A 24,598-nucleotide genomic window follows, 5' to 3' on the forward strand; every position below is an offset into this window, starting at 1 on the left:
CCTTTTCTTTGAATATCCATCCTACTTCCTCTCTTCAGTTTTTGTTGTTCAGCCCCTAAGTATTATTTCTCAGTGCAACTGTGGGTGTTTTTCCCAGTGTCACCTTGGGATGCTTATACTTCATCTACTTTATTTTTTGGATCTTTCTCTTGCTGCCCAACAGCTCCGACTCCCTCTTTTCACTATCTTAAGTTTTGGATGGCTGCAATTTTAAAGTTTCTTCAGGTCACCAGTATAGACACAAGGAAGAAATAAGCAACTAGATTTTTTAAAGCAGAAAAAGCAGTCCTCCCTCCACTGAAAGATAGTAATTCAATTTGACAATAGCACTTTGCAGTGTTTCAGTTCCTGGCCCTGATGAAATTCTGTTTGCTCTGAGGAGATATGTCTTTGAATGCTAAGATCTTTATTTCAAGTATGTTTATTAATAGAATATAGTTGACATAAGTAAGGATGAGATGATAAGATAACATTCATTTCCACTAAGCTAAAGTCTATCAAACAGTGATCCAGTGATGTTGAACAAGGATGATGATCGTGAAAATAATAACACAACACAAACACGCTCGTACAGTTCTTGATTCACAATTTTTATTCTTACACACAAATGCACACACTCCTGCTAGGAAGAGTAAATTTTTAGGAGTAATGTACCTATCAGTAATTGTACTGATCTTGTCTTTGTTGGAATGAATTATGGAGAAGATGGTCAGTGGTTTGGGAGATGAGTTAAGTATATCTTAGTTTAACCAGACCACTGAGCTGATTAACAGCTATACTAGGGCTGGCCCAAAGGATTAGATATTTTTACGTGGTTAGGAACCAATTGGTCACCTAGCAACGGGACCTACAGCTTATTGTGGGATCCGAACCACATTATATCGAGAGATGAATTTCTATCACCAGAAATAAATTCCTTGGTTCCACGTTGGCTGAGACGAGAATTAAACTTCGGACCACTGGATTGGTAGCCGAGCATGAAAACCACTCATCCAACGAGGAACTGTCGTTTGGGAGAATGTTATCCATATTTAATATGTGCTAATTTGGTTGAATCCTGTATCTGGAAAGCATTTGTCTTCAAGCATTATCTTATTTTACTTGAATTTATTCATATTAGATATACTCTATATGAATATGCAGAAGTTGGTGTAATATATATACTCATATTTTTTATTTATTCTATATACTTTAAGTTATTTTCTTTCTTATTGCCTTATGAAAAGTCACAAGCTTTTTGGAGACAGTGACCCTGGCAAGTACCAGGTCAGACAACTTGCAGTTAATCAAACGATCAACCTCATTGAGTGTTGGGACAAGAAGAATGCATATCCTCCCTCCAGAGGTTTGGGTGACATTTTCGTATATATGTAAATTGAGTGATATATTTTGGTATGCTGTGGAAGCAGTAGTTTACTATCAGTTTAAAGTTATTGTAAAAAAATAAATAGGAATGAATGTCTTATGGTGTAAGTGAATAGATTTTGAAACATTTTTATTGTGTAATTTCAAGTTATTTACAGCATATAGTATAGTTATTTTCTGATGTTGATAAGCATTGCTATTTTGAGGCTGTGTGAAGAAAGTCCATCAAGCAATCAGTTGAACTGAGATATTTTGAATAAAGCCTTTTTTATTATTTTCTGTATCCAGTTGCTCTTGTACTATTTCAGGTTCATCAAAATCCAACTTATGCTTTAGTTAAAGGTGTTCTGAAAGAATTGACAGAAGGTGATGCTCTTTTTCTCTCACATGGAGACAAATTTGGGCTTCTGAAAGATAAATATTGGTACATGTAAGTAGTAGTAATATTTTTAACATAATTTGCATGCAAATCCTAAGCAAAGGTTTTGTTAAGAATTGCTTGTAGAATGTCTTACTCTTTAATTGTATCAAGCACTCTATTTTTATCCTACCAATACCCTCTATCTTAAAGCTTTATTAATTTGTTTGGATATACTGTTTTAATAATTTCTGTAACATCAGAGCTTAAATACAGCAGTGCTTGAGATCTTGTTGTCATCTTATTGAATTATACCCCAAGGTCAACTCATTATCATCTGATGCATTTTCACTCCGTTTTGTTCCCATGTGTATCTCTTGTAACTCAGTAACTTATGAGTAACCCTAGTTATTGAGTTGGGCTCTAGTGTACGTAGAATCTATCCCTGTGTTTGAATTCAAAAGTTCAGCATGTTTTTGTTTTAATTAAAAGGTGTGGACGTTTAAGCTTTTGGCAAGTGTATCATCCTGATAAATGGGTAAGAGTATCATGGCTTGGATGGTACATCATTTTCGATGGATATGGAACAGTGGCACTAGCAAAGAATAGAACTTTACAAAAATTTGATATCTTTTTAACATTGTCAAGCAGCTTTCCCCTTTCCTCTTGAGCCTACAGTATGATTGCACAGATGATGATATAATGTGAGAATACAGATAAATGGTATAGGAATATACAAATGGGGTACAGTACGTACATACACGTATTATAATTTTGTGAATAAAAAAAATTATCAATAGAGAAATGCTCAGTAGACTAATTTTAAATTGTTGAAGTTCCTATAAGCTGTTAATTAACTTTACATTTTACAGGATTAGTCTACCAGACTCTTGTAAAGAAGAAAAGACCACAGCTGAGGATAGAAAGCAGAAAGTTTCAGACAATGAAATACAGGACATATCCAAGCGAGATGACAGTGATTCTAAACTACCTGATAAAGATCAGGAAAATAGGAGTAATGCAGTGGAGAATATCTCCTCCATTAAAGATTCTGCAAATAATATTAGGACCAAAGACACAAGTGTAAAAATATGTGATGGGGAAACCACTAGTAACCTTAGAGCGTCTAAGGATCAGATTAACAAAAATGAAGATATTGCTGATGATACTTCAAGTTACAGTGGAAAAGATCTTTTGTCAGCCAAAGTTAATGTAAATAAGATAGATGATTCTATGAAAATCCAAGAAACCGTATCTGCCAAGGTAATACTGTAATTTAATAACAGTTTATGTCTAATTCTAACTATATATACCTCTAGTTTTATTTAGATACAGAATTTGACATTAAAGCATTTGACAAAATATTTGTAAGTTACCCTTTGATGATTGTTTGTTATGTATTTATCTACTGTTTCATACTTTTACGTATGAAAGGCTCCTTCCTAGTTTCAGACAATAAATCCAATGACGGTATCCCTTCAAAGTAGGACTACCTAGCTGTGGTTAGGAGTGTCTGAACTTCTGGGATATATTCAGATTTTAGGTCAAGAGTCATGTTGAGTACAAGTTTGGGCTTTTCACTTAAGAAAAAATTGTCTTGATTAATTGGCCCTCTCAAGAAGTGATGGCCTCATAGAAGTCACATGACTTCAGTTGGAATACTATCTGTATTTTGTGTTGAAGCAATTTCATTGGCATAAAGGCTCTTGATGAACCACTGTAATCTCTTTGCCCAGTTTGAAGCTAAATGTCCTGCAGTACATTTTTTGGTGCTTTAATCACCTATATTTCTGTTTTCATATTAGGGATTAAGGTTCATATGAGAATCTAACGGTGGGAGTTGTAGTGTGATTGTCAACCCCCTTATAATGGCTAGATGTGAGTTATCAGCATGGCTACTCATGCTAATATCTCGAGGATAGGTATACCTCTTAGATATAGCCCATGAATTCCAAGGCTAGGCTGGTTATTGATATAAAAACTGTTTATTTAAAAGTGCACACTTTTGCTTACAAGATTGACAAACTATTTACCGGTTCAATATTAAGTTAGTAAACTATCTGAATTGTGTTTTGTATTTGGTAAAAAAAAGTTTTTTGTTGTATTGCCCCCTTGTTTTCTTGGGGGCCATTTGAATTTTACTTTCCTTTTTTATTTTCTCTGGTCAAATATTACAGGAACTCCAGGAAGCTGTGTCAAGTAAAAGAAGAGATTTACCTGCTTGGCTGAAAAGTACAGAAGTGGTGAAAAAGTTACCACCAGGAAAAGAAAATGAAGTTCATACAACCTCTCATGGTGGTAGACGCAAAACTCAAGCAAGCTCCACGAAAAGAAAGGCTTCAAACAATCCTAGGAATAGCAGAGATGCTTCAGTAGCTGTACCTAAGGTAAGAATATTCATTTTCATGTTATCTTGATTTTTAGAAAATAGAAATGAAAACTAAGAAATCATTGAAGAAGAGGCTAAATATTAAATAAATTGCCCTCTTGAGGCTGTTATCACTGTATTTCTGCTGTTGTTGTTATGGTAATACCTAGTACTTGTTGCAGTGGCTCATGTGTATGACTGGGAATGTTTGGTGTGCAACAATAGAGCTGTGATGTTAGTCAGGTGTTACCCACCATTATCCCCATGATTTTAAGTTTATTTAAATCAACTAAAAGATATTTTCATGTGAAAATAAATGCATCAATCCTAAAATCCTTGTTTTGAGAAAGTTCAAGTTGAAGACTTGAGTGCTCACAATTTTTTTTGCTACTTATATCTGCACCTAATAGCTACATTCATCTTTTTCTCCTTACTCCATAGATACTAAATTTGTGAAAATCATATTTATTGACTTAATGTGCTCTATCTTGTTATGGCAGAAATAGACTGTAACATGCATACAAACTCAGAACATCCAGCTTCAGTAATTATGAAAATGCTTAGTAATCATAATGGTATTAATGAATGTTAGTAATGATGATGGTTATCAGTATAATGGAATTTGGGCAGGTACATGCACTGGTAGTCTAAAGTGTCTAGGTTACCAATGACCTACAAGATACTGCACCTCAGCTTCCCAAATAAGTCCCAGGTGATATGTTTTTAGCCATTTTATGGGGAAAGGGGATCCTATATACCATCCAATATGGTAATTGATGTGTAGATTGTTATCCAAATAATACACTTTTATGCAGACAGATGCAAACAATCCAAACGGCTGCGATGTAGGCAAAGGAGAAGAGGGAGTCATTAGTGGGAACGGTAAACATCCGAAGCAGCAGGTTTTACAAAAAGACAATCACAAACATTCCAGCAATAATAGGAAAGTTGATGCAAGTCCTAGAAAGAGAACTCCTACTAAAAAGAAAGGCTCTCCTTTAAAAAATAATACAAAAGGACTTCATGTCATTAGTGATGAAGACAGTGAATATGATTCAGGGAATGAACCTGATGAACCTCAAGCTAAAACATCAAAGGAGGCCAAGACTACAGTGCAACATCATTCAGTTACAAAGCATGACATGAGTGATGAGGGCGAGGAATCGGCCACTGGCAGTGAAGAGAATAAAGCAACACCTAATAAAAACAAACAAATCACTCCGACTACAAATGCAGCAAGAGGGTTGCCATCACGTGTTCTTAAGAAGAAACCAAGACAGCCTTGCCAATATGGAGATAAATGCTACAGGTCAGCAAGTTTCTTTATATTTGTAAAACTATTAAAATTGGCGGGTACAAGCATTTTTAGAGGGGATTTTTGGTGTTTGAACTATCAAAATGGACAGTTATAACATTTTTAGAGGGGTGTCAAGCATTTGCGGAACTTAGCTATTTATGGGGGTTGTGGTTCCTGTTTTCCACAGGTCTTGGGGTCAACTGTATAGTTAGGACTTGGGTTCCTATGCAAAGCTAGTACAGAGAACTTTGTTGAGGTAATCAGTCACCGTAGAATATTTGGACTAAAGAGATATTGGTATGGATATCCATTTAATAACTCTTGGGTTGAATTATTTATTATGGCTGGCCTGTGGAGTTCAAAGGTGGGCTGGTTGTTTTTGTTTTGCTAGCCACAGTAATTAGGTTACGGTTTATTTCATTCTTGCAATGCCTACAGTCCTATCAAAGGAGTTTGTCCTATATGTGCTGCACTACCATTAATTAAGTACAGTAGTACCTCGAGATACGAAATTAATCCGTTCCGAGGCGCCTTTCGTATCATGAGGTTTTCGTACCTTGGACCACATTTAACATGTAAAATGGCTAATCCGTTCTTAGCCCTTCAAAAACACCCCAGTAAATTTCATAATAAAGCTAAATTGACCTATAAACAATGAAATACTACAACAATTTGGACCATTCAATACGTAACTTAATAATAAAAATGCAAAACCTGTAAATAAAGTGTATATTAGTGTACAAGAAATATTATTACTGTAATGTAAAATGTGGAAGATTACCTTTCGAGTGAGGCTATCTCCGAAAGTGGCGGCAGAGGAGGAGGAGGACAAACGGCAGATACGTACACTTAACTTTACGAAACACATAAAAAAATGTCAGAAAAACAAACTAAACTTTACAAAACACATTAACAAAACTGTAACACTTAACTTTACAAAAAACTTAAAATAAAATTTATTTTGTCTTTTTTTGATTTTTACATTTCTTTTTACTTTTTTATACTTTATGTAATTTCAATTTCTTCACCACCAAATGGATGCCAGTCCATTTACGGAATTTTTCGAACCACCCATGAGAAGCCTTGAACTCTGGGGTTGCCGTTGATGTCCCCTCTCCGCCGTCGTCTTCGGCTTGGGCAATCAAATCGCCGAAAATAGCGCTGGCCTTCTGGCAGATTGCTGTCTCGGTTATCGTATCGCCATCGATTTCTTTGTCTTCGATCCATACAAGAAGCAGCCTTTCCATTTCATTATGCACATGGCTCCTCTTGTTGGACAAAATAGTCTCGCACTTGGAAGGTGTAGCTGCTTTGATGGCTTCCTTCTGCTTAAGGATGGTGCCTATCTTCGACGGATTTCGGCTGTATTCCTTAGCGATCACACTCAACCGCAAGCCAGCTTCATACTTTTTTATTATCTCCATTTTGGTCTCCATAGAAAGCATTCTCTTCTTTCTGTGAACTTCAGCAACTTTCTTGGGACCCATGACTAATATGTACTGTACGTAATTAAGTTACGTATGTAGTATGTATACTAATTAGGTTCTCACAACACGACAAAGTAGCACAACTAAATCAGTAACGAATTTACGATACTAAACGAAATCGTTGGACCGAACAAATGCCGCATGCATAGGATAAAGCTTCGGGTGCGAAGTGGCCGAGCGAAGGCACGCCACCACGTAAGATGCATGATGGGAGGGATGCTGTCCAATAGGAGAGAAGGATCTCATGGCTTGGCTAGCATCAGGAACCAATGGGAGAGCAGGAGGATGGTGGTGAGTCTACTAGAACTAAGATGGCGGGGCGCGGCGAGTTTCAAAATTGTTATCGGGCGAATCTCGGACTTTCAGAAACCTTTCGTATCTTGAAAACTTTTCGTATGTAGAGCAGTAAAATTTTTCGTGTCAGCTTTCGTATCTCGAGTTTTTCGTAAGTTGAGCCTTTCGTATCTCGAGGTACCACTGTATGTGCTTTACTTTCAGGGCAGTGCAAGGAGTGGACATAAGAGTCAACTCTCACTTGTATCATTAATTTAGAAATGGATGCTTGAAAAGTTTTTGTTATCTGTTTAAGATCTTAGGCTTTTCTGTTGTACCCCTGAGCCTTAAGGTGAATCCACAATTCAGTTAATTATCACAGAAAATGATAAGGTTAAATTGGAGCAAGAAAATGCTAAGGGATAATTAAGGCAACATGACCTATGATACTCCTTGTAATCCACATTAAAGTTTGGATCATGGAGAAACCATTTTAAAAAGAGAAACAAATCTTTTAAAAATATAAAGGTCATATCATGAATTATTGAGTATACTTATAATAAATTTACGCTTCTTCCAATAAAATTATACCATTGAAGATTGTGATATCTTTGAAGTGCAGAGGGAGATAAGTTAATTAGACAGAGCCAGAAATGTCATTTGGCAAATGAACTGTGTTGAGAGAAGTGCAGGCACTCCCAAAGGTTAATTTTTTTAATAAACATCTTTCACTACAGCATATTTATGTGATACATGTTTTAAGCTTTAGAAAATCAGTAATAATTTTTTTTCAAGCAATCTCGCTTACAGTGCATATATTTTAAATATTGTAACTCATTATGAGCTTAATAATATTTTTTAATGTTTTTGTTACTGTTAAAATCAGAATTCCATAATACATTCATTAGAGATCATATTTTTCTACTGCATACTCCAGAAAAAACCAAAAACATCTTGCTGACTTTTCTCATGTTGGAGATTCCGATTACCATGAAGATTCTTCGGATCCTGAAGCTTCTGATGATGACAGACCTCAGTGTGAGTACGGAGTTGATTGCTATCGCAAAAATCCTCAGCATCGCAAAGACTATAGACACAGCAGAATACCACAGCCTCAAAGAAGAGCAAAGCGAAAAGGTTTGTAGCAGATAGCAGTCCTGTTTTCTGAACTGTCTTAATCGGTAAGTAAGCATTAAAACAGTTCAGAATTAATATGATTCTTGTAGGGTAATTTTGTATGCTACCATGAGATCATTCTTTGGTTTATAGCTAATGAATCTTTTTTCTTACACTTTGTCCCCACAATTGATTGTCTGTTATAATAACTCAGTACCTCATGTTCTTTTTTTTTTTTTTATAGTTCATCAGTTTGTTGGATGTAAGTTTGTTGTTTTCATAGGCTAGGAATGAATAATGAATCTTCACCTTGTTTTTATTTTGTGTTATTGAGATTACTATACATATATGTAATCTTCTATTTCTTGCCTTTCTATCATATCGTAGGGAATTTGCATTATTGTCAATACTTTTCATGTTTTTGAGTAATATTTTCTTTTGAAGGAAGGATAGTTATTTTTGTTCATTTATTTTTAATGATTAAAGTGCTTCATATGTTTAGCACATGTTAATGTTTCCTACCTTCCCAGTATACATTACTCTTGTTTGATTTTGTGAAATGGAAGGAAGGAATTATTAGTTAGGAAACTGAGAGACTTGCTGCCCTGGCAACAGTGTTCCAGGAAGGGCTCATGATCAATATAGAGAAAATTCAGTTAGATCTACATGTATTGTAGTCTAAGAGTTCCTGTGTTACTAAATTCTAGGTAGTAACAATGTTATTCTTGTTCAGAAATTTTTTTTAAGATGCAGCCTGGAAAAAACAACCAAAACAAAGTAAAAGTGAAGCAGATTATTTTTAAAGTATAGTTGATGCCATTGGCTTACCTTAATGGAATTTTTCAATCAAGAGAAACTAATTTTCTATAAAAAAAAACCTTTATTCCAGTGATGACCAGTTTCTTAGCGATCATTACAACCCTAAATATCGCATAGAGCTAAAATGCAGGCTCTGGCTTAGTACTGTAGACTGCATGGAGAAAATGTAATAATGTACACAAGATGCAAAACACAATTCTGCTGTGCAATAAATGCAAATAGGTCAAAAATCCACCACCAGATGTAAAAGGTGATTGATCACCACATGACTAAAGCAATAGAGGTGAGTAATGCTGTGGTTTAACGCTGCCAGTATGCCATGTAGGTCTGGAATTTCTCCAAATCAAATGTAGTAAATAAAAAAAAACCTTGATTTTAGAGCAAATGAGAATACAGTGGGCCCCCATATTCACGTTCTCCGGATTCGTGGACTCACAAATTCGTGGATTTCTCTCTGGAGCATATTACCCATTATTTGAGGGAAATTTGCCTATTTGCAGTATTTTTCTATGAGAAATATCCAGAAATTCCTGGTTTTTTAATCAATTTCATCATAAAATGCACTTTTTGTGATAAAACTATTTAAAAACCAGGTATAGAAATTTTAAGTGGGTTTTTCTTGAGTTTTACTTACCAAAATAGGCCATTTTCAGCATTTTTATAGGGGTTCCAACGATTCGCATATTCTAAACAGTCCCTAAAACATTTTTTCCCTTACCCTTTGGGAACTACCTTTTCATATTATTTGCCAGAAAAAGACTGGCGAATGTGAAAAGGAAAGTTGAACTAGTACAGTAGCTGACAAAATGATTCACTTGAAGTGGATTTTTTGGAGGTTGTATGGCTTAGCTCTTATGAGTTGAGCCTGACACTGATGGATGGTAGACAGTGGTTTGTATTTTCATTTAAGAAAATTAATTTTTTTTGGAATATAAGTAATAGTTTCATATCAAAGCAGAGGTTTTAATGTACAAGAAAATGTAGGTTGACCCCTAATTTATGAGTACTCCATTCTGGCAGAAATTACATGGTTCTTTTTATAAATTTCTTAGTTGGTGTGTCTTCTGAAATGCCAAGTAGGTTATAGAAAGGAAATTATTTATTTAAACCTGCTAATGGTGGATTGTCATATGTATTTAAAGGTTTGTATTTAGGGGACATTCAGATTGTTATAGAATGTTTGTCTTATTTAATATGTGTGCCATTATGTTAGTGTTAATGGCCATTAATGAAAAAGAATTTAAGTATTGTACTATTACTTTTCAGCTCGTCAGCAGAAACAAAATGACAATGATGATTCTGATGATTATGATTATGATGACCCATTCCTGAATGATGAGAGTTCAGATGACTATGCTCCAACTGATTCTGAATCATTTATGGAAGATGATGATGATACACAAAGTACACTTGAAGAAGGGAAGAAATTTGTGAAAAAAAGGAAATAAGGTAGGCATATATACCATGATTTTTTTTATGAATGTAAGTAATGCATAATAAATTTTGTACTAAAAATATGAGGGCAATTGTTATTTACAATTCAAAGTACAGTGGACCCCCCGTATTCGCGTTCTCCAGATTCGCGGACTCACACATTCGCGGATTTCTCTGGGGAACGTTTCCTCGCATTATTCGCGGAAAATTTGTGCATTCGCGGTATTTTTCTATGATAAATATCCACAAATTCCTGGTTTTTTTTATGAATTTCATCATAAAATGCACTTTTTGTGATAAAACTATTAAAAAAACCAAGTATGAAAATTTTTAGTGGGTTTTTCTTGAGTTTTAACTAACAAAATACTAGGCTGTTTTTAGCATTTTTATAGGGGTTCCAAACATTCGCGGGTTCTAACTATTCACGGGGGGGGGTCTGGTACGCATCCCCCGCGAATACGGGGGGACCACTATATGTTACTTATTGATATATATCCCAGTACAGTATTTTATACATTTTTATCTGATCTTTACAGAGAAAGACCATTCCAAATTAGCACAATTTACAGTACAGACAGACTTCAACATATATTGAGGGATTGTTCTATGGGACACTACATAAGTCAGCTTCTCTGTGTGTCAGAATTAGATACATATGTAGGGATTATATAATGTGCACTTCAAAAATAGTGCAGTACAGTATTGGTATTTATATTAATATTAACAATATTGTATGTTTTTGTTATGTAATGATGTACATTTATAATGTAATACTGTTTCTAATTCTGTCACTCCCATCACCATCACGCACATTTCTAGTCAGGTTATCCCTTTATGAGGTTAAGCATCAAATGAATTGTCTCCACTCCTTTCTGTTCTGTCCTCTTTCTTCCTCAGCTCCCATTAGGTCTAGGTCTTCATCTATACCCTTTCTCTGTGATATCCTGGATTGTCCTATGGGTCTTACATCCTGCTGCTTCCATATCTAGTGCTTTTCTGACCAACTAGACCTCATCCCTTTCTCATCTCGTGTCCAAACCATCTCGGTTTCAGAGAACACAGAAAGGGGATGAAAAAAGTGGAAAAATGGGTCATGAGATGCAGACTGTCACATCTTCCCAGAGTGGAATAAGGCTCAGTAGGAGAGAGGGAATGAATGTGAAGTAAAGTGGTGAGATTCAAAGGTTACCTAGCGAGGATTCCCATGGGGCCCCAGCATTACCAGAGAATATCACAGTGCTTAAAGTTAAGTTAACCTAGCATCCTTACTCCCTCCTGACTGGAACTGTACAGTATTACAGTATTGTTCAAAATTATAATGTTAGTAATATCTTATAAAATAGTACAGTACCTCTGTGTACTTATTAATTTTTACTCTTTATTAATATTCTTTTAACTGACTCAACATTTTCCTGTGACTCTGTACCTTATATGAACAGAAAATTGCCTTTGGAGATGAAAACTTTTGAGGGCATTTTAAATCTTGCCTTTTATTTTATTTGAATTTTTCATGAGAGGTTAACAAGATTGACATAATACAGTATTATATAGTCAACATAGCAGATTTCATTACTTAACAGACTCGTCTGAGTCTGATGAAAATAATAAAGATATTTTGTACTTGCCAGAGAAATCTAGTAAGTGTGATAGACTTATTGGACAGTAGATAAAGGCTTTCTTGTTTGTGTATGTGAGAGGTGAATGCAGTCTATAATGTAATTGGTAATTTAGGTTTCTTATCCCAAGGGATAAGTTTGCCTCCTGGTGTAAATTATTCCTCAGGTAAGGTGAATTTGATATTAATGGGATATTTGGAGTATAATATTTCATAGTTTGAAAATTCACATGTCAAAACTAGACTCATGTTACAAGCTCAACTCTTTGCTATCATTGTGTTGTGTTGATATTGATTTTAAGTACAGAACCTGAAATTGACTAGAATATGTACTGCAGAGACAAAATTGATTTTCATCTCTTGACAGTTGAATCAATAATGTCACTGCCATCAATCATTACCTTGAAAATCATAAGTTAAATTCCTATTTAGGACAGTAGCATTTATGATGTACTGTATAATTTCTTATGTATGTACACTATTTGTGAACATATCATATATTACACATTATACGTTATATATTGTATTTGTTTTTCATTTATGTAATAATTTTATATTATTGATGCTGTAAACAGATAAGGAATGTTACTTATTTTACCCTTTGGATATTAAAAGTGACCACAATGATGGATGGTATAAGAATACATTTGTCCTTACACCTCTTGTATGTGTATGTCCATCATTGACTTTACTTCTACTTTTGTTTACTTTCTGTACTACATACATACATAGATACATAATACATACCTGCATGCATTTATACATACAGTTATGTCACCTTACATCATTAGCTTGTTCCAAAAATGGAAAAACTGTAAGTTGAATAAACACTGTAAAAAAATTACCTATAAACTCATATAAGCAACCCTGTAACATTGCTAGAATTATAAATCATTTGATAATTTAACTTTTTTTTTAATTATCTTTTTAATAAATGTATATATTTTTATTATAAAGAATGTGAAGAACAGCAAAATACTTATTTGTTCATATACGAAACAAAACTTTGGTCTTAACATTAAGATAAATAATCAGTGCCAGCTGGAAACCGGTAAAGTTTAAAATAATTGTGTACGCAAGGGACTATTGGCATCTGTGCTTGGTCACGAGACATTTGGAGCCACCCACATACCCCTCATTAACTCGTGACCCCGTTAGTTATTTTCTTACTGCCTTTAAGTGGACGTGCTTTGCTCCGTCCTTTTAAAGCCGGTTAAGTTTGCCCCCTGTTGTTTTCAATTTGTTGTTTGGGATTCCCGGGTATGTGAACATGAAGCTTTCTCATGCTGCGAGACTTCCTGGATATCACAAGAAGCAGATAAACGTCCTGATATTTTCTTCGACGGTTTCGATGTCGAGGTACTCATCGTGTAGTAAGTCGTAGGTGAAGAAACTCTTAAGGTACAGTTAATTCGTTACCTGTGCTTTGGAATATCGTACATTCATATGGATTGCCTGTAATCCAAAGCTTTGATATATCTGGATGTGCTTTGGGAAATAATTATAACTAATTGTGCTCCTTTCCCTGCAGGGAGAGGTGTGCATCGCCATCTTGTTTTCGTTCTAGATACGTGGGTAGAGAGGATGCAGGTGTGTGGTCGGCGTTAGGCTTATCAGGAGAACCAACCCAAGAAGGACAGTTGGTTTGGTGTATAACGTTGTGCTGCCATCCAGGGTCCCTCATGATGGATGTCTCTCCTTTATCCTGATATGCACTGAATGGATGTCGGATGCGTCGCCATCTGTAAAGAAGCAGATAGTGCAACAAGGCAGCCTTTAATGTCAGGTTGCTATGCCTACGAGAATAACATCAACAGCCTTGCACTTCTGGTAGGTGCTGGCTTCGCATTCGAGATGCTCAGTGACGTCGCAAACCGCCATGACGTCACTTCACAGCTGCAGCCTACACGAAGACATGCTTCCATTTTCATTTCGCGGTACAAGAGTACTTTACAGCTATGCTTTTGGATTGGAGATTTTTAATGCACATTGTTTTTGAGAGAAATTACAAGCGTTAGGAGATATAAGTCACATAATGGAAAAGACACAAGTCTTTCCTCTGTAAACTTCCGCTTAGGCGTCAACAAGCTTAGGTGACGGGCTTTGATGCCATTGCGTTCTCCTGCTAATCCTGGAAGAATAGGGACTTTGTAGCTGATCCTAGAGCCAAGAGGAGAAGTTTCTTCTCCATCTTCGAGCCAGGATTGTTACATCCCTATTATATGAAAGCACAAGAAAGAGTTGTAATTGTCGAACAAGTGAATGTTGGAAAGTTAGTCTAGTGTGGCTGCTGTGAAGAGTTGGGAAAGGCTAGAATCAGGGACTTTGTGACTGATCCTCGTGCCAAGAGGTGAAGAATAATTTCTTCTTCATCTTTGAGCCAGGACTGTCACATCCTTGTAAAGTAGAAATGACACAGAAGGTTGGGTCTCTTGATCTTGGCTGCAAGAGTACCTTAAACAGCATCATGCTTCCATCAAGCGTGTTGATGTCATAACCAAAACTGCTTGCAAATGGTGGTAGTCATGACATCACAGCCCACTGATTCTTGATCTACTTTGCTGCCTCCGGAACCTAATACGCTTTCTGACTCATTGCTACACACAGTAATGTAGAATAAACAGGATCTAGAGGTGAAAATGGCTAAGTAAGTCAAAAATAAAAGGCATGATTTTTCGTCTTCTTCGTCTTCTTCCTCTAGATGGTGTCATAGCTAAGTTCGATGGCGTCACTGAGTGTACCAGTCAAGTGTTGGAGGATACGGGATTTTGTGACTGATCCTCGGGACTAGAGGAGAAGAGTAAATTCTTCTTCATCTTCAAACCAGGACTGTCACAGCCCAATCAGCAAGAAAATCAAGAAGTCAGTGGCTGGTAAGCTCAAAGCAATCGGACGAAGCCATTTACAAGAGTCTGAACGAGCAAAAGCCTCGACGGTCGCTGGGCTAGCGGCCGACGCAGAGTTGCTAGTGGTGACTACAAAAAGTCTAAGAGAGACTACAATGCCGTTGTTGAACTTGATACATACGCCGATGCTTTTGCAAACGTTTTCCATGGACTCTAGGTGTCGGAATAATGCAATATGATAAAATTGCTCTCATATTTGTATATAGGATTGCAAACAGATATCTTCCCAAATCCTACTGTCTATATATATTCAAGATTGAGCCATCAGTGGCTTTAAAGATCAAAGATGCCGAGGCCGTATGGTTGGATGACCATGACACATGCAAATAGATACCTTCTCAAATCCTACTGACTTTTCGAGATCGAGCCATCAGTGGCCATTAAAGACCAAAGATGCCGTGGCCATATGGTTGGTCGGCCATGACGTATGCAAATAGATACCTTCTCAGATCCTACTGACTATTCGGGATCGAGCCATCAGTGGCCATTAAAGATCAAAGATGCCGCGGCCGTATGGTTGGACGGCCATGACGCGCCCGGACGTTTGTCAGAGGGTAGGAGTGAATTAACATCACCTGTGGCTGAACACAGTGCGTTAGAACCGGAGGGAAGGGAAAACCAAGAGTTTCTGGCTTCGTATAAGGAGGTGATTGATTTGATTAGTCAATTCAATAACCTTTCGGGGAGCATGGAGACACCTGCCAGCATGCTTCCCTCGGGGATTGACATGGTGTTTGGTTTGAAAAAGGATACGAAAGTGTATGAATTACCTTGTTCTAGTCATGTAGAGTCCATTTTACAACACATAAAATGCACGGATTGATTGAAGGATATGGATACCTCTTAGTGATCGTATGCAGCCTGAATTGTGGGAATTAGCATACCTTGGGTTGACTCCAGAAAACTTCAAACCTTTACAGGTAAGGAGAATTCCCATGTTTTATATATACTTGTTGGTATAAGCTGGTTTCTTCCTATAAGAATATTGACCAAACGCTTTGACTCTTACACAAGTAGTTACAGTTAATCGAAAGCTTGGTTCCTTCGAAAGTACTGTAGACCCATTCTTCTTAATGAAGTTGAATGGAAACTTAAGTCGGAAGGAAGAAGTGAATGTCTTTCTTTCGCCACTTAAGGTAGCCAAGCTTAAATAGGGCACTTGTAACCTAAGATGTTATACCCAGGATAATTGGGTCATACCTTTTAGCCTAACAAGTGGTTATATTTGTAGCCTATTCCAGCCAGTCCGAGTGTACTGCTACTATTTTAGTTAATCTGAGTAGTAGCTCTTAGCGTAGACTGTCCGAACTAACTGGTTCGGGTATGTATGTGCTGCCTTGGATCAGCTAATCGTTGCGGTTTAGTTTTCGGACCTGCAGTTACTATCTTAGCTTAGTCTGAGTAGTACTATTCTTAGCTTAGCCGGGTCTGCTTAGCCTAACTCATAGGTTAGGTGGTTCCGACATACATGTCGTACATGTCAACTTAGCCTAACAGTGGGTTGTTGACTTAACATGGTCTCGCTGCTTGAATATGCTCTTACTATCTTAGGTTAGGCAAATTAGTAAGGTTATAAGTATAGCCGAGCATATACTAGTGCCTAGGCTACCCATTCGAAACACGTTTACCACCTCTGCCTAGAAGGTTGTGGTTGTGTACCCTAGCATGGATATCCCAAACGTTCTTGAACGACTTTACCCTAACCTAAGTCATTTAGTTTCTAGATTAAGCTAGTCTATACAGGCGGTCCCCGGGTTACGACGGTTCCGGCTTACGACGTTCCGAGGTTACGACGCTTTTTCTTAAATATTCAATGGAAAAATCCGTCCTGGGTTACGACGCTTGTTCCGAGGTTACGACGCTGACGCTTCCGACGCTCCGAGTTAACGACGCTTTTAAAAAACGCATACTATGATAAAAATCCTTTATAGTTTAGCACAGTATATTAATAAAAATAAGTTTCTTGGTTAGATTACAACAAAATTTTGAGATTATGATGATTTTCGACACTTTTTTATGTGTTGTATTTTTCTGTTTTTTAGTGACGCCTCATATGCGGAACTAGTTTCCGAGCGAATGAATACATACTAGTTTACATATAACAGTCCAAAAGCGCAAATAATGAAAAAATCATTGCTTGTTTCCAGTAATAATAACAAAACGAAGTTTCTGGTTAGATTACAACGCAAATTCCAAGTATCCAAAGAGAGACATTATCCAGTAATTTGATCAGAGAGAGAGAGAGAGAGAGAGAGAGAGAGAGAGGCGTCTTCCAACGCTCCGAGTTTAACGACGCTTTTTAAAAAAACGCACTATAGATAAAAATCCTTTATAGTTTAGCACAGTATATTAATAATAAGTTTCTGGTTAGATTACAACAAAAATTTTGAGATTATGATGATTTTCGACACTTTTATGTTGTATTTTTCTATGTTTTTTAGTGACGCCTCATATGCGGAACTAGTTTCCGAGCGAATGAATACATACTAGTTTACATATAAACAGTCCAAAAGCGCAAATAATGAAAAAATCATTGCTTGTTTCCAGTAATAATAACAAAACGAAGTTTCTGGTTAGATTACAACGCAAAATTCCCAAGTATCCAAAGAGAGACATTATCCAGTAATTTGATCAGAGAGAGAGAGAGAGAGAGAGAGAGAGAGAGAGAGAGAGAGAGAGAGAGAGGAGAGAGGAGAGAGAGGCGTCTTCCGACGCTCCGAGTTAAGACAGAGAAGTGTTCGTTTCGTTAAACGGCCTCTGACTCATGCCAGTAAAATGTTTTGTTGATACTAATAATAGCTATTTAAAGATACGTTTACTTTAATTAGTCTTATATGATACGTAAATTAAGTAATCAACTGTTCTTGTAGCCCTCAATATTTGGCAAATCGAAGTATCCAAAGAGAGACATTATCCAGTACGTAATTTGATCAGAGAGAGAGAGAGAGAGAGAGAGAGAGAGAGAGAGAGAGAGAGAGAGAGACGCTTTGGCAACAATGGTCTCGGGGATTTTTATAGCTTCCTTCTGCTTGATGATCGTGGATATTGTAGAAGGATTTCGACCATACTCGTTTGCCAAATCGACGATACGAACGCCACGTTCATGCTTTGCTATAATTTCATGTTTTGCTTCCATCGAAATCATTTTCTTGGGTTTTTTCTTATCACCTGCTTTGTCTTTAGCTTTGAGACCCATGGTTAATAATAAAATAGACAAAATAACACGAAAAATAGGCGCAAATACAACGAACTAAACAAACGACGTGTTAACATGCAGCACCAACAAACAAACAGACTGAACGCCATTTATCGGTCGCCTATACAACTAACACTCATCGCAAAATCGTATCTCAAATATTTCGTTGTATATCAAAGCTTGTATTTTCGCAAATTTTCTGTTATATCTCAAAACATTCGTATATTAGGGCAATCGTATGTCAAGTGTTTCCAATGTAATTTGATCAGAGAGAGAGAGAGAGAGAGAGAAGAGAGAGAGAGACGCTTTGGCAACAATGGTCTCGGGGATTGACGTAACGTTTTATTTTCTGAACAAGGATAGGACAGAGAAGTGTTTTCGTTTCATTAAACGGCTTCTTGACTCATGGCAGGAAATGTTTGTTTGATAACTAATATATAAGCCTATTTAAAGATACATTTACTTTTAACTTAGTCTATATGATACGTAAATAGTAATCAGCTGTTCTTGTAGCCCTCAAGATTTTGCAAAATCACTCCAGGTTGTACATAAAAATTCAAGAATGTAGTGTCACCAGAGGATTACAATAGTTTTTACCTTCAAGAACCAGCATTCTTTTATGAAAATAACTCCAGGTTGTACATAAAACTACAGGAAACGACATGTAGTGTAACCAAAGGATTACAAGTAAGGTTTTTATAACTTTTTATTAGTTTAAGACATATTTCCAAGCGTCGTTCCGGCTTACGACGATTTTCGGCTTACGACGCGTCTCAAGAACGGAACCCCCGTCGTAACCCGGGGACTGCCTGTACTAGCCTAGCCTAGTTAAGAGTACATCTCGGATGGACTTCACCTACCCTAAGTGATGGAGGAGTTAGCCTAGCATAATTGGAACTGTTAACATAGCCTAATCTAACCAAACCAGGGTCCTAGACTAATTGGAAGGGTTAACATAGCCTAACCTAACCAAACCAGGGTCCTAGCCTATTTGGAAGGGTTAACATAGCCTAACCTAATCAAGCCAGGGTCAACCTGGTCTTGCCAACTTAAAATAAGTTAGTCAATTCTTAATTGACTATACCTACGTAGACTAGTCCAAGTGGTTGTTGGCTAGGTTAACCTGGAATCTGCAAATGGGTCTCTTCCATACTTGTCTAGTTCCTATATTGAACTCATGAACCTAACATAGAGGGTTCGAGCTTCAGTTGGCTAGAGCAAGGCATTAGAACCTCATCATATCTGGAAGGAGAAAGTGGGGAGTTTCCCATTCTTCGAGAGTGAGGTAGGATGAAGTGACGTTGGGTACAATTCTGAGCTAGGTTACTCGAGAATAGCACCATGATGGTTTCTGGCAATATAGGATTTCCCTTTGGAGGGTAGCATATTGAACATATGCCCGTATATTGTAACAACAGGTCACCACATAAGGTGTTTCGTGGTTGGGAACTAACATTACTTGTGGAAAAATGAGCCATATCCTGTTAACAAATTATTTTCTATCACCAGAAAAAGTTTCTCTGATTCCGCATTGGCTGAGATGGGAGTAGGACCTCGGACCACCGGTTTGGCAGAGGAGTGCGCAAACCACTCGTCCAGATAGGAACTTGTATAATGGAAAAACCATGTAATAGCTGTCTTAGGGGTTTCACCCTTCGAGGAGCCTGAGGATTCCATTTGCGATACTGGGAACAACCTGGAGGTTACGCAAACTCTAGGTTCTACCTGTTCCGCCATGTCCCGAACAGAAGGATGGGTTCCAGTAATTAAGAAGGACCCAGGATGAGTGACTGATAAAGTTTATCGTAGCACAATCATCGCTACCAGGTTCGTGTGGGGAAGAGGCACCACCGATAGGTAGAATTAATATCTCAAGGTCTGGAGGTTGACCAGTATCCTTCTTTCGAACTAATAGTTCTAGGTTTTTGGGTGTAGAGTGTCACCTCGGACGTAACATGACTCCAAAGGTCGTTAGCTCACATATACTGAATGACTCTTTGGCCGTGACTGCCTGTATAGAGGAGTTTCTGTCCATTAAAGGCATTCGGTCAGTAGACAATGATCTGGTGGAGAGGTTGTGAGAACAGAGGGAAGAATCTCTGTAATTACATGTTTACATGTAATTACAGAAACTGACCGTGGAAGGGGGTCTTCCTCTGACCTTGGTAGAGTGGGAGTACTCAATAACCAGGGTTTTGATGTTGACTCAAAAGTAGTTAGGAACATCAGTTCCAATTTGCCCCGGAATCCGGGATAAGGAGTCAATGCAGCACAGGTCATGATGACAGATACTTTTCTTAGTCATGCTCAGTACGGTGTGAGTATGTGTGAGAGACCTTCAGCAGGGCCGGCTTTGACTTGTCAAAGTACTCTGTGGTTATAGAAAGGACTATGTTACCTAGAATATAAAGGTGGTAGACGGAAAGGAACAGGCCAAACAGAGGCGATCGGTCAAGCCTACTCCTTGTTTGTCAAGTTGTACCAATGAGGTTATACAGAAGAGTAGGTCCTCAGAGGAATATGGGCCGTCTGGCATTTAAGAACATATCTGTTAAAATGATCGTGACGGTTGGTCTGTGACGGTATCGAAGCTCAAAATTGAGCAATGCTAAGGAGGTGTCTATCTGTTCATTGAAATTTGAGAGGGGGTTCTTTGTTATGAAAACCCACTTTCAATTTCCTGTATATTTATAAGGTCGCCCAGAGGTCCTTGGACACAATTTCCTTGGGTCCTTTGGTGGCTGCTCAACAAATGGTGTAACTCATCCAGTACCCCTGGCGGGTCAGTTGGTATCTTGTCTAAGATGATGGTATGAATGGGAAATGGAGGAGTTAACTGGCCTCCTTCCTTTTCAAATTTCTTTCTCCTTCTTTACTTAGGGCAGTAAGAAGGGAGTACCATCATAAGCTGGCACGGACAAGATACAGGTGAGTGAAGTGGCCATACTGTTAGGGTTAGTATCAGTAAGATACCTATCAGTAGCAGGACATTCCTCTCTTTAGCAAGGGGGAGAGGAATGATAACAAACCTACATGAGTGGATGAATTGGTTTGTTAGGTGAACAGATCTTATCTTCCTCGGAAGCAATGAACTATGACATTGTGTAAAACCCAGAAGTCTGACTCTATGATATTCATATATGTCTTAGAGATTCGGAAATACTGGTCAGTTGTTTCGTAGAATTCTAGTATTCAGAAAACTGATCAAAGATGGCAAACTCCCAGTTGGTTAATAATACTTACCTCCCACCAAGAGTAAGTCTATCCTAATTTTAAGACCGAAGGTTTGTTTCGTATTTGAACAAATGACAAATTTGTAACTAATTTGTATTTTTCATAGCTTATAAACCTGAGGTCTTAACATACAAAGGCCCGCCTCTATCAACTAACCTGGTTTGGAAGAATAACTAACGGGGTCACGAGTTAATGAGGGGTATGTGGGTGGCTCCACATGTCTCGTGACCAAGCACAGATGCCAATAGTCCCTTGCATACACAATTATTTTAAACTTTACCGGTTTCCAGCTGCCGCTGAGTATTTATCCTAATGTTAAGACCTCAGGTTTGTAAGTTATGGAAAATACAAATTAGTTAAACATTTGTCATACTATACTGTACTGTACCTGACAGGTGATGCCAAGAGGAGGAGGAGGACTACATTGATGATGTTGGCTGAACATCTTTTGGATTTGCATATTGCTACAAGAACTAGTCAAGAGTGGCCTGAACTCCGTTACTCTTCTTTTCAGCTGAAACAATCATATAAGGAGCATTACCCCTATAATCTGAGGAAAGCATTCAGCATTGGGGTCCACCTCCCCGGAAATCACAAGGTGCAATCTTTCCCCTCTTTTCATGGCATTTTATCATCGTTACCTTATTTTCCAACAGTAGCACCGTCATCAAGAATTGTTTTTGGAGCCATGAGACAAATATTAAAGGCACAAATTCAGTTCAAGTGAAACACTGAATAACATGTATGCAAACACTTGTGAATACACTGTCAAGAACCATTACTGTTAAACATCATGTACTATGACAATCTTAAGCCTATTGTGGTTTTGTTTTATACAATACATTACTGCACACTTGTATTTTTTATTAATTTTTTCATTCAATACAACCAAACTTCATGTAAATACAACAACTTTTTTCTATTTATTTTATGCTGTACATTATTGCATAATTATTACTTTATTATATATGTATATTGTTAAATTTGTTTTTATGTTATTTAGCATCTTTAGTGATCTCTATATATGTATAGCTATATAACATTTTGTTGTTGACTGACTTAAAATTGTCTAAAATGATTCATATCAACTTTTTAATTTTTCCTATTATTTTTAAGAAAAATCTTTGTAAAATAAAAAATGATGGAACACAAAATGACAGAACTGGAGATAGACCGTGTGTATATATGAAATTCAGTCACAGTTCTACAGGTTTGCTAATGTTTGCATGGAAGGACAGAACTTTATATTCACCCTTTGGCTTTTTATAATTTAATTTGGCTTTAAGAAAGGACTGTCATTAGCGTAATTCAACTCATGGGGAACCTGTACATTTACTCTGTTTTGACTTAATGTACTCAATTCCATTTTAATGATCTTAAGGAATATCATGCATCTATACTCTGTTTTTTTCCATCTGTCCATCCGCCTGTGGTGTTTTCGCGTGGTAACACTGCGTCCCGGGCTTTAAATAGTTACGCTATGTGTAAGTTTTAGGTAAATAAAAGGGTATCTGGGTGTACATTTGCAACTGAAAAGTGTTTTAATAAATTACTGTATGCTAATTGCACCAGTAATATTCGAAATAGGATATTATTATTATTGTTGAATGTAAGCTGAATGTAATTATCTACAGCCCGGGAAGCAGTGTTACCATACGCATGAACCACAGCCGGATGGACAGATGGAAAAAAACAGAGTATAGGTAAATTTTTATGTAAAGAATAGATATTCAGAGGATTATACTTTTGCCCGTAGTTCTTTTGATATGTATTTTATGTGGAGCTATGTGTGGAGGGCATATGAAACTGTTTTAGTAGCACAATAATAATGTGTAATATATAGTGGTTAGTGTCATGGATTGCCACTCAGATGTTGCAGGTTTGCTTCTCAAATTGTTCGCACTTTTCTGGATACGCTTGTCACTGCATAACCTTATGATTCAGTTGCAAGAAATTTGAAAAGGTTATGATGTGTTATAGAACAGTGATGATATATATTTTTTTATTAATTAACCCTGAGATTTTGGGCTTCCCAAAATTTGTTTGTGACAAAGCATCAAAGCATACAATAATAGATTATGAACAAAGCAGTGTTTCTTGTATTTGCTCACGGCAAATTTTCTTTTCATAGTATGCATAAAACTTGTTTTGAAGTAAATGTATGTAGAAGATGAATACCTGTACTACTGTTTCAGTATGTTCAGAAATTGGAAATGACAAAAACAGAGTTAAAATTACCTACTAAATTTTGCCAAAAAAAATTGGTCGATGAAGGTTTCAGAATCTCAAGTACTGTAGCCAACTGAGTTTATGTTTAACCCTTAAACACCGAAGCGGTATTTTAAAAATCATCTCCCATATGCTGGCGGGGTTCGGGAGTGAGCGCCGAAGCGGAAAAAGTGTTTTTTAAAAAAAATCACAGGATGCTTCTTAGTTTTCAAGATTAAGAGTTCATTTTTGGCTCCTTTTTTTGTCATTGCCTGAAGTTTAGTATGCAACCATCAGAAATGAAAAAAATATAAGTATCATATATAAATATTGGGATATATGACAGCGCGAAAAAAAATTTCAAATATAATTGTACTATACAAATCGCGCTGTGAGCAAAATGGTTAAAGCTAACGAGTTAATTTATTTAGTTGTATTGTACACTAAATTGCAATCATTTTGGTATATAACACATTGTAAAATGATCAAAGCAACACAGAGAAAATATTATCACAAAATGATGCATGAATTCGTAACGCGTGGACGCAAAAAAATGTTTTTTTCAAATATTCACCATAAATCGAAATGTTGTTCTAGAGACTTACAATTTGTTTCAAAATGAAGATAAATGATTGAATATCACTAGACTGTAAGAGTTTCAGCTTACAATTGCATTTTTCAACCATTTCGGTCGAGTTAAAGTTGACCGAAAGTCTATTTTTTTTATTTATCATGATTTATATGCAAATATTTCAAAAATAAGAAAAGCTACGACCTTCAATAATTTTTTTTTGTATTTTACATGAAATTGCGCACACTTTTATAAATAAAACTATAAAACGGCTAATATGAAACGGAGTAAATATTACGAGAATGCGAAGTAAGCATTTCGGAGATTTGCGGCGCAGAATCCACGTGCGGA

The 24,598-nt window shown here is 36.8% G+C and overlaps 1 protein-coding gene across 3 annotated transcripts in view; it reads left to right on the forward strand.

Moving 5' to 3' along the window:
• LOC135208763 (aprataxin and PNK-like factor) overlaps positions 1–23,561 on the forward strand; it is a 39,841-nt gene extending 16,280 nt beyond the window's left edge. Inside the window, exons 4-10 of one of the 3 annotated variants that reach the window (XM_064241270.1) lie at positions 1,674–1,795; positions 2,596–2,986; positions 3,901–4,110; positions 4,907–5,400; positions 8,086–8,285; positions 10,350–10,532; positions 21,864–23,561. In XM_064241270.1, coding sequence (XP_064097340.1) covers positions 1,674–1,795; positions 2,596–2,986; positions 3,901–4,110; positions 4,907–5,400; positions 8,086–8,285; positions 10,350–10,531 — 1,599 coding nt within the window. In that variant the 3' untranslated portion in view covers position 10,532; positions 21,864–23,561. Of the gene's footprint in view, positions 1–1,673; positions 1,796–2,595; positions 2,987–3,900; positions 4,111–4,906; positions 5,401–8,085; positions 8,286–10,349; positions 10,533–11,053; positions 11,531–11,570; positions 13,140–21,863 lie in introns of those variants that run through there. The other 2 variants (XM_064241271.1, XM_064241272.1) reach the window with 2 other exon arrangements.
• The last annotated feature ends 1,037 nt before the right edge of the window (positions 23,562–24,598 follow it).

The sequence above is a fragment of the Macrobrachium nipponense genome, chromosome 35 (genome assembly GCF_015104395.2).
Source record: "Macrobrachium nipponense isolate FS-2020 chromosome 35, ASM1510439v2, whole genome shotgun sequence".
NCBI classification, from domain to species: domain Eukaryota; kingdom Metazoa; phylum Arthropoda; class Malacostraca; order Decapoda; family Palaemonidae; genus Macrobrachium; species Macrobrachium nipponense.